The 11,352-nt window shown below is 35.7% G+C and overlaps 1 protein-coding gene across 1 annotated transcript; it reads right to left on the minus strand.

Annotated features, from left to right (window-relative positions):
- Positions 1–65: 65 nt before the first annotated feature.
- Positions 66–7,829, minus strand: zgc:56699 (uncharacterized protein LOC405758 homolog). Its single transcript, XM_020637594.3, has 8 exons — positions 6,898–7,829; positions 2,579–2,606; positions 2,350–2,451; positions 2,130–2,236; positions 1,465–1,591; positions 1,299–1,382; positions 595–652; positions 66–506 (listed from the first exon to the last, which is right to left on the minus strand). The coding sequence occupies exons 1-8, from the start codon at positions 7,024–7,026 to the stop codon at positions 440–442; spliced, it is 702 nt and encodes a 233-aa protein (XP_020493250.2). The 5' UTR covers positions 7,027–7,829; the 3' UTR covers positions 66–439.
- Positions 7,830–11,352: the final 3,523 nt, after the last annotated feature.

The following is an 11,352-nucleotide window of genomic DNA, read 5'->3' on the forward strand; positions in this document are numbered from 1 at the left end:
CATGTTTCTTAGTAAATGTTCAAATATTGTTGTTCCTTGTGCTCAACAGACTTTCTTAAAACCTCTTATTAGCTTATTACAGCTTTATTTGAAATAAACACTTAATAAAACAAGCACACAATAATAAACCAATGTTGTTAGTTGTTGTTACAAGAGGGGATTGCCAAACAATTTAAAAGAATAAAAAAGGCACCAGTGTTGCTCAACTTGTACTAAACTTTGCATTTATGATTCTTGCAATGACAGGTGACTACAAAGCTCTGCAACCTTTATCCAAGAAATAAAAACTAAAGTACAGTCGTGCAAATTAAAACAACTTTGATCAGTTTAAAGGCTTAAGAACAAACTTTAAAAGAAATATCCATGACTGCATGCGTATGCATTTGGCCAACATTCTGCGGATATGTAACGGCCGTGCGCAAGTTGTGGCGCAGGTCGGCTACCACGGGAGGGTTTTGGGTGTTCTTAAACTCAGACCAAGGTTGTTGGTTGGCATCGTCTCCTGTCTGTAGAGAAACGAGACGAATGAAAAGTTACAGAAAGAAGAAAAGAGTTACTCAGAGCTGAAGCAGGATGTCAGAGGAGAAAACTTACTTTAGATCAAACGCTCTATTTACACCCCACACAAACGGAGCAGCGTTATCATCAGCCTCTGCAACACAAAACACGTGTTACTTTTACAAAATAAAAATATAGATCAAGTCTCGTTCAGGTCACACGGGTGAATTTAACAAGAATAATAAGAAATGCTTTTAGATATTGTGCACTCAAATCTAAAATAAGCACAGTTTGTTTCCGAACAGATCGAAACCACTCTCTCATCTTCCCATCGGAAAATTGTATAGTTGAACGGAAATTTTAATTCAGACTTGACGTGGTTACAGTGTGGCAATCATTAACACTTGGTACTCTCTGCATGTTTTACATCCACCTGAATGTGCTAAATGTTGATATGCCCGTTTCAAACTGACCCAGCCTACCTTCAGTAAAAAGAACCTGATTTATCGCGCTATTCCTACGAGAGGCTACATGTTCACTGTGCTTGTTTACATCCGGGTTGTAGAGCGGGGAGAGCAGGCTCATCATCGGAGCCGTTTAGTCTAAACGTGCACATCCCTATACAATCAATATGCAGCAGGAGGTGGCTAACTTAGCTTAGCATGCATTCATAATGAAAACAGAAAGCAGCAGTTAGCCGGAGTCTTAGCAAAATCAGCATCAAGCACCGCTAAAGCTTACTTCAAAGTGTAAAAATAAATAAAACAATAATTTGAATTACTTATTGTAATAAATAATACCTTCATCCCAATCCTCAGTCATGTTTGGGTTCACCCAGGTGCTGACAGGGACCTGCCACTGACAATGTCCATTCGTGTTTCCAGCTGTAAACAGAGCATAATTAAACCCTCAACGCTTGTCATCTTTGTAGAGTTATTAAATAGCAAGAAATCGTGTCAAACTTACTTTCTTCAGTGTCCACAGATATCCTGTCCTCACAGGTTTCTGTATGGTACATGAGCTCATGCTTGGGGACCAGGTGGCGAGCATTAAAAGGGCAGGTTTTTAACTCACTGGCCAGTTTGGGATGATTCTACACCAGTGAGAGGCAAGTTAAGTAACAGTCAAACTGACAGGGAACCAAAGGTCTTGTAACCCCCCCCCCACGACCTTCTGTTCACTTGGTACTAAGCTTTGGTATCATAGCAGGAAAAGACAAGACAATGATATGAAGGTGGGTGATGTCTAACAAAGCAGACATTTGTGTTGTGCACCTAAGAGTGAAGTGGCAAAGCCATGAACTTGCCTGTACCTCTAGAAACAAAAGAAAAAAGAAAGAAACTGATTGTGTCTCTCTATCTATAAATCAAGTGGTTAAAGGTTTCTGTAAATGAATAACAGCATCATATCCCTAGAAATAAGAGGATTCCTTAAGGAAAGGTTGTTTGATACTAAAGGTTAACTTGCCAGTGCTGTTAGGAGTCTGAAGTTGTGATGTTTAACTTTACTGCATAACTTAGAAGTATCTCTGTAACACATCCATCTCCAATGATATACATTTAAATTATACTAAGTATTTTCTTTAAATTTTGCTTCATCAGCCCTTGAGTGCATCAAAAATGTAAACTTACCTTCCTGCACTTTATGAGATGATATGGGAAGCGGCAAGCTCGGATCTGGTGATTTTTGTCGAAAGGGCACTGAAGAAGTTTATCCGGGTCACAGTTTCCTTTTTCATCTTTATATAAAAAATAGAAAGAAATGAATAGATCTAAACTATTTATATTCATCAACACAGTGGACACGGATCCAATACAATGAAAAGGTTTTTAAAAAAAAGCTCAGTTTTACCAGGTTCTTCTGGAGCCCTCCCAAACGAAGAGGTCTTGCATGGATCAATCGTTGTTCCAAATGTGATGGTGGTCGCCATCTTCAGCTCAGATTCCCTGTCAACTAGAAAGTTCAAAAGACATGTCAGTCAATTGTAACACTCAGGATACAAAATTTACTTTAAATAAAATATGTATTTATAAATAATAAATTATCAAACAAAAACAAGATGGAACAAATTAATGTGTACCGGGCAAATGTAGGTTAGACTCTTGGAGCTGGTGGAGAATTAAACACACAACACAGAATGTTGATAACCGGTTTTGTATTTCAAAGGTAAATTTTTAACAAATAACAAAAAATACTTGAACTTAATCAAATAAAATCCCACAATTTAAATAAAAGAAAATAGGCCTTCCATTCACAGATTCTTACGGGCACCTTTTACCCTCCATACGACATATGCTAAATATTCCCAATTCTATTCATATAAATCAATGCACCAAAACACATTACACGTACTGCAGTTATTTGTTATGTGTGTGCAGATGTCCAAAGAGGGGAAATCCTACCACACCCTTTAACCAGACAGCCATGGAAAATAGAAAAAAAATCTGGATGCACATGCAAATTTAAAAAAACTCAACCATGGAAAACAGGATGAAAACCAATCAGATCTTTCTGTTCAACTCTGCAGGAAACTCAACAGGTGGTCCAAATTACATGTCCCACTAATGGTTTGCTTTCTCTTTTAGGTTTTTAACCAAAATCACTCACTCACTCACACACACACACACACACACACACACACACACACACACACACACACACACACACACACACACACACACACACACACACACACACACACACACACACACACACACACACACACACACACACACACACACACACACACACACACACACACTACATTTTGCTCTGACAACTACACAAAAATAAATAAAAGCCACACGATATGAGTCTACTTTTCTCTTTTTTTTTTTTTTTTTTTTGCAAAATGCTTAAAAGCCCATTCCCTTTTTGTGTGTGTGTGTCTTAAAAGTCTAAAAGGTAAAGATTTACCACTGTCTACCTGAGTCAGCTGTCTTCTGCAGTATTTATCTCCAGGCTTAAACTCAACTTCTGCAACTTCATCATCTTAAAGTGGTTTCACTTTTCAACGTGGTTCACCGCATCGCAGATTTGGTAAACATAATACTAATTTAAATATACTTTGAGGGTAGCTACATGTGGCTTAAGGCAGATTTGGTATCATTAAAAATACTCAAACATTACCGTGAAATCGTGCAGCAGAAAGTTGGTTGCAACGTTTGCTAGCAAAAACTCGGCAACACGCCCGGCTAGCTAATTTACAAGTATTCTCCAAAATACCTCAGAGGAGTAGAAGATAATTAAATCAATTGTTTTACTTTTATTAAATTTGGACTACCGCCTTTAAAAAAATAAAAATAAAAAATAGGCTTACTATAAAACTAAAAATTCGAGGATTCTACTTTTGTCGCTTTTTTTTCCTGGAACATCGAAGAAAACTTGGTCGCCCCGCCCCCTCCGGGAATTTATCAACTCCAGCGAAACACGCGACTTCCGGTTGAAACTATCCTCAGCCACCACTTTTATTTAAATCTTTACATTAAAAATTAACTAAAACATCTGAAACACATCTTAACGAACTCTAAAATATTGATTCTAACCCAACTGTTTTGTTTGATGCTCATAAATGTCTAATTATATATATATATATATATATATATATATATATATATATATATATATATATATATATATATATATATATTATGGCAAGCCGTTAGTATGGCAAGCCGTTCAGGAAATTAATATATTGAACAAAGTCTGAATATAATGAACGGAGTCTGAATATATTGAACAAAGTCTGAATATATTGAGTGAAACTTTGAATATATGGAATGAAACTTTGAATATATGAATGAAACTTTGAGTATATGGAATGAAACTTTGAATATATTGAATGAAACTTTGATTATATGGAATGAAACTTTGAATATATTGAATGAAACTTTGAATATATGGAATGAAACTTTGATTATATGGAATGAAACTTTGAATATATTGAATGAAACTTTGAATATATTGAATGAAACTTTGATTATATGGAATGAAACTTTGAATATATTGAATGAAACTTTGAATATATGGAATGAAACTTTGAATATATTGAATTAAACTTTGAATATATTGAATTAAACTTTGAATATATTGAATGAAACTTTGAATATATTGAATGAAACTTTGAATATATTGAATGAAACTTTGATTATATTGAATGAAACTTTGAATATATGAATGAAACTTTGAATATATTGAATGAAACTTTGATTATATGGAATGAAACTTTGAATATATGAATGAAACTTTGAATATATTGAATGAAACTTTGAATATATTGAATGAAACTTTGAATATATTGAATTAAACTTTGAATATATTGAATGAAACTTTGATTATATGGAATGAAACTTTGAATATATTGAATGAAACTTTGAACATATTGAATGAAACTTTGAATATATTGAATTAAACTTTGAATATATTGAATTAAACTTTGAATATATGGAATTGAAGCTGATTTCAATTCTCCAAATCCACCAGTTTCATTGTTGTCATCCAAAAGACACCCTGATGAATATGCTGGTTTTGCAAAATTACATCAGCTGAAATATACTAATACTTTCTTGAACATCAAAACTTTTTTGAAAAGTTGCTGGTGAAGATCATAGTTCAATTATTGGAACACTTTTGCTGCTTATGAGTAGTAATGCTCAACAAAACATTGCTGAGCGCACTTTATGCATCCATCTTTAGGGATTCTTTTAGTCTCTTCCACTCTTCCACACACACTTCCATTCAATATTTTCAAAGTTCCATTCCATATATTCAGACTTTGTTCAATATATTCAGACTTCGTTCAATATATTCAAAGTTTCATATATTCAGACTTCGTTCAATATATTCAAAGTTTCATATATTCAGACTTCGTTCAATATATTCAAAGTTTCATTCAATATATTCAAAGTTTCATTCCATATATACAAAGTTTCATTCAATATAATAATTTCCTGAACGGCTTGCCATAATCGTAGATCGGTCAAAGGTTATTTTTTTGTTAAACAAGTATTACAGCCTTGTAAAAGAGCTCTTGATCTCAACGGGTTAATTACCTGGTTAGATAAATAAAAACAGAACATATAATACATACAAAGCATTTATGCAATTGAACTTCTCTACACAGGGAATACATTTTTTTAAATGTTTTTTTATTGTGGCAGCAAACTTCTGCAGTTTTAGTATTAATGTTGGAAGTTCAGTTTGGGGTCAAAATATCAAATGGTTCCTCTTTCCCTTTATAATCAATACAAAACCTAACCAACCAGGGTTTGTGCCAGAGCAGTAAATGAAAATGTTACAGCCTAACAGTTAGCTTTTCAATTTTGTAATTACATTATAGCAAGAATTTGACTTCGGCTATCAAATCAAATTCTATTCATGTTTTGGAGAAATGTTCCAAATTTTTTATTTTTCCTTCATCAAATTAGATAACCAGCTCATTTTGAAAGTATCATTTAATGTTTCAAAACTTAACACCACCATGCTTCCATTAGTTCTAGATGTTTTCATTTTGTCTGGATGATCTTATATTTATTTTTTGTTCATTACAGGGAGAAAGTAAAGAGTCTAATATCGCTGTATTTATTTTTGTTTGTTTGACTTCTATGATGGATTAGCCCAATAGAAACTCTTGTCAAACACCTTTTTTATAGACCAGGGCGCAGTAGTTTGACATTAAGTAAATACGAGACGACAGATGGAAGCTGCTGAAGAATGAGCTACTCTTATAAAAGTTTATCATTGGATCTGTGTGTATAAACAGAGGGAGGGATGTGAGCACAAGAGCCCATAAAAACTGAAATGTTCCATGATAAGTAATGAACCGTGACAAAAGCATTACACAGTCCTGATCTTTACCACTAGGTGGCAGCTACCAATCTTTTTTCTTATCTTCACATACGACTGGACTCAGATCAACCTGGTTTATTTTATTTTTTTATTTTTTTATAACAATCTCTTTCAACAGGTAAACTTTGTTATTTTGGGGGCCATCAAATGATATTTCTTGGTAAAGCGGGCATGTTTAGATGTAAAATTTGCTTGTAGCTCAGTATATCACTGTGCTGCAAACTGCAGACAGTCATACATACACTGAACCCTAACCCTATGCCTGCTGCCTTTGGCCAAATGACTCAACCACATAATGCTGCATATCTGAAAAAATATAGGCAAAAGACACGAACAATGGTTATCATACAAAACCATTCAAGAAATGAAGACAGAACAAAACATGAGAAAGAACTAAAAACCTTAAAATACTAGAAAATTACAACAACAAAAAAGAAACAATGTTATAAATGGGATAATAAAAGTTTAAAAGTGCTACAAAAGTTCTATACTCATTAATGACAAACCTAAACCGTCTTTACCCTTTTAAAAGACAATAATGTAGTAACAAACCTCAGCGTCTACTGTCATGAGACTCGAGCATTTTCTTTGCTTCCACATCGCACCGCAAAATGAGTAAGCCACAGTTTCCGTTCCTGAGTGCACATGTAAAATGGTCAGAGGATCAACTGTGATGTTCATGTGTCGTTGTGTCAGGTGGGGCGTTCACAGTATTTCATTAGATCTCTTGCAAACATTGTGTGTGGGTGAACTGTTTGACGTGATCTGCTGGGATCAATGAGCTCTGAAGCAAACAACACAGCGAGCTACAGAGCCTTTACTTTGACGCTGCTTTAGAGTACGTTTAGGACCGCCCAATCAGAATGAGCTTTTTGAAACCCCATTAGACCAATTAACCCTCAAGTTAGGATATGAATTTGTCAAACTCGGTGACTAAGACTTGTTACTGTCTTGTGATTGTGACTTCACCACAATGTTGAAATGACCGTAACATACAGATAAATAAAACTAGAACTAATGTCAATCTTGTTATTTTAGTGAGATCATTGAATTCATGGTTCTCAAACAAGACCTCCACTAAATGTTTGAAACATGACATGTCAATATAACAATCATATAACCTCCGATAACCCAATTTGACTTCTTCTTTGTTTGTCTAAGAGTTTAAAACCTGTTTTCTTTCAACAGACCACCAACATGTACATTTGAGGAGCTAGAACCTCTGTCACTTTGGTCTGGTTAGATTTAGAAATAAAACAACTGACATGAACAAGTGGGCATTCAAACTGTTGCTGATTAATGTTTTCAACTGATGATTAAAAGAGGGTGCAGCATTATGAAAGATAATATCAGAATAAGAGATGATACTTCAACCTATGTATCACTCTTCTGAGGTGTCACCTTGTTCAAAACAAACCCACTAACAGGAAGCAGCACAGTGTGAAGACAATAATCCCCCAAAGAGTTATTATATGATTAAGAGACAAGTCGTTTCTCTGTAACAGTTTTCTTTTTCTTAACACCAATTAAAAAGAAAGTCAGTCAAGTAAGTGGCTGTAAACAAATTACCAGAAGGCCCCTATTCCTGACTCTATCCACTGTCCTATCTATAAATAGCAGGCAGGAAAAGCCCCGTAATAAACCTACAAAAATGTGTTGCTGCAGGATTCTGAATTAGCTAGAGTTTATTTGTGAACAGTAAGAATAACAGACGATAATAAAAGAGGGGGAAACCTTATTTGTAGAGCCCAAATACATTATAATATTTTCAAATAACCCCGAGCAATGGAGTGAAACAGGTCGGATGTGTGTTGTCATTCTGGTCTGGTGTTAACACCAACATAATTTGCAAAGCAAAAATATGCATTGCAACAGTCTGGCCTGCTCGTCATGAAGGTGTGCACATGATTCTGTTAGAGAAATGGATACCCCTTGCCATTTTTTAAAAGTGATATAAGGCAGTTTATTTGTCGCATTCAGGATGTGCGCATTGAAACAGACTTGAGACCAAACAGGAAATGTAACTGAAACCTTTTGCTTGATATATATGAAAGTAACGACCAGTTAAAATGAATGTGTTAGTTTTTTATTTAGACTCCGACTTAATTCAGTTTCTCAGTATGACTTGAACAACACAGAGATGTTTTACAGTAAACCAGGTGAAGCTTATTATTATCGGTATGCTCTGGTATTTGGGTCACTCAGGTGTTGGTTTTTTTTATATGCTTGTGGTATGATAAGAGGGAGGGAAATCAGCTGACGTGTTTTGCTCCATGAGGTCAGCGCTGATATTACAAAGCATACAATAAAGAAGTAGAAGCAGAAGCCGATCCCTCTTTAAACAATTCAGACTAAGAAAAATTATTGGTTGGAACTGAAAAATAAAAAGTGAGCTTTCAACAAAACTCTATCATAAATTTCACAATGTGTTCACAACATGGTCATAACTTTCTGCAGTAATATCACTGTTTGCAGGATAAAGAAGCTTCATTTGTTAACATTTCCCCTTTTTTAATCGGAAAGTAAACCGACAACTCCTGTATGGTTCCTCCATTGTCACAAACATTTGTGTGGTCATGGTGTCTTTTGAAATTATTGCACAAGAAGAGAGTTATTCAGCACTCTGAGGATGTTGCTTTGTCATTAAAAGAGGAAATGTTTCAGGAACTGGGTCTTTTACAGGCGTACACTTACACACGATGATTTTCATACAAGATTAATCACCCTTACAACAGTACCTTCCAATAGTGTGTGCTACACAACTTTTATGAGCTGTTCCATCAATCATGTTAATCATTATCAAATAGTAACATGCAGAGGTATGAAGTGACACTGCAAATGAAGTGTAACTGAAAGTGTGGCTTTTATGTTTAATTCAGTTGTTGAGATCGGTGCCGTGTTTGGTCTGAAATCATGCTTAGTGCAGCTGATTACAGCGACAAATGTTGGTAAGAGTAATTGTTTGTTAGAAGAAGAATTTGAATCTTTTCTCATTTTACCGTTTTATACTTTTTCATTAGTGCGCTGTAAATAGTGGCTCCCCCCTTAGCTCTCTGAATGAAGCTGCAGCCAATAGCTTCTTATATATTTAAGTATTTGAGTTATTTTAGGCCTAGTGGCTAGTTTTAACTTTAAATCTACAATAAGTTATATCTTTTTTTTCCCTGAGACAAAGGTATCTTTTATTTGGTTAAAAGTAACTCCATTTTCAACGTTTTGGTATCTAACAGCAGCCTATTGCTTCATTGTAATGTGATATTTTAGATTTTGTGTTTTAATTTAGTATTGTGGTCTAATTGTGACAGGAAAAACCCCCCAGATTGATTAATTAATAAAGGCTACTGTTGTTTTTGATACTGAAGTGTGACACTGAAAGGCCAATAAACAAACATAAATTGGATAGGTGTTTGTTTAGACTCTAAACTTTAGAGATTGTTGACAAGCTTCTGGATAAGGGCTGAAGACGGATCTGAACCAAAAACAAAAATATATATATATTTAAGCATTTACCTATTATGGAAGGCAATATTAAAAAGTGTACCAGACCTATGTGTGTGAGAAGCATGTCTCTTAATAACAGTTGAACAGTGAAACCAGAGTTACCCTCGGGGATTAGTATATAACACTAACACCTCCAGTCTGGTTAAGAAGGCTCATCAACGCCTCTTTTTCCTGAGGACACTGAAGAGACACCACCTGTCTTCAGCTGTACTGATGAACTTCTACCGCTGTGTGATCGAGAGCATCCTGACCAGCAGTGTCTCAGTCTGGTACGGAAACTGCTCTGTCGCAGACCGTAAGGCGCTACAGCGGGTGGTAAAAACCGCCCAGCGCATCACAAGGTGTCCACTTCCTGCCATTGAGGATGTCCAAAGAACACGCTGTCTGCGGCGAGCTCACAGCATCCTTAAAGACTCCTCCCACCCTGCCCACAGACTGTTTACCCTCCTGCCCTCCGGCAGGCGCTTCAGAAGCCTCCGGACCAGAACCAGCAGACTGAGGAACAGCTTTTTCCCCAGAGCTGTTTCTCTACTGAACTCTACCCCCCGAACTCTGAACTCTGTCTCTCTCTCTCTCTCCCTCTCTCTCTCCGCACCCTGCTGACCCCCCTTTCCCCTACATATCACCTCACACCCTTCATCCCCCCACCACTCCTCCTGGTCACACACACACACATCTCTCATCCATCTGTATTATTGTACTATAGTATGTTCATATTATCCATCTGTATTATTGTATTATAGTATGTTCATATTATGTCCATATTCTTTATATTATCTGTAAACTAGTATAGCATGCTCACTGCATCTTAATCTGTATATTATTAGTATAGCATGCTCACTGCATCTTAATCTGTATATTATTAGTATAGCATGCTCACTGCATCTTAATCTGTATATTATTAGTATAACATTCTCACTGCATCTTAATCTGTATATTATTAGTATAGATGCTCACTGCATCTTAATCTGTATATTATAATCCTAAGAACACACTTATTTTGTAACATTACTTATTTATAGCATTTATTTATATTTATTGCATCCCATTAATCCAGCCATCCAGATATACCTCATAATTCACTTTTTTTGTCTACATCTGTAAATTTTGCAATTACTGTACATAGCACAGAATTACTGTACATAGCACAGACTCTTGCACTTTCTGTTTATTTGCACTTCTGGTGAGATGCCAAACCTCATTTCGTTACTCTATACTTGTATATGTGTAATGACAATAAAGTTGAATCTCATCTCATCTCATCTCATCTCATATAAACTTGTTATCATTTACAATAGGATCTAATTATTAATTTTGACGTTTAGAATTGTTCGAAGTGCCATTTAGTAGCGATACGTATTTATAATTTATAAATAGTTATACACAACTCATTATTAAAGCCCTCCCTCCCCCTCGCCCCCTCACCCCCTCACCCCCTCACCCCCAGACTTTCTGAGTTCGCCACTGCGCAAGCTTTTTCAGACGACCACCGGCAGCGTCCAGACA

This window comes from Labrus bergylta, chromosome 12 (genome assembly GCF_963930695.1).
Source record: "Labrus bergylta chromosome 12, fLabBer1.1, whole genome shotgun sequence".
Taxonomy (NCBI): Eukaryota; Metazoa; Chordata; class Actinopteri; order Labriformes; family Labridae; genus Labrus; species Labrus bergylta.

Coding starts and splice junctions, on each gene's coding strand:
- zgc:56699 (XM_020637594.3), bottom strand. CDS start 7,026: ATGAACATCACAGTTGATCCTCTGACCATTTTACATGTGCACTCAGGA. Junction 1,592..2,129: donor ATCTCATAAAGTGCAGGAAG/GTAAGTTTACAT, acceptor TCACTGGTGTAG/AATCATCCCAAACTGGCCAG. Junction 1,383..1,464: donor ATCTGTGGACACTGAAGAAA/GTAAGTTTGACA, acceptor CTCTGTTTACAG/CTGGAAACACGAATGGACAT.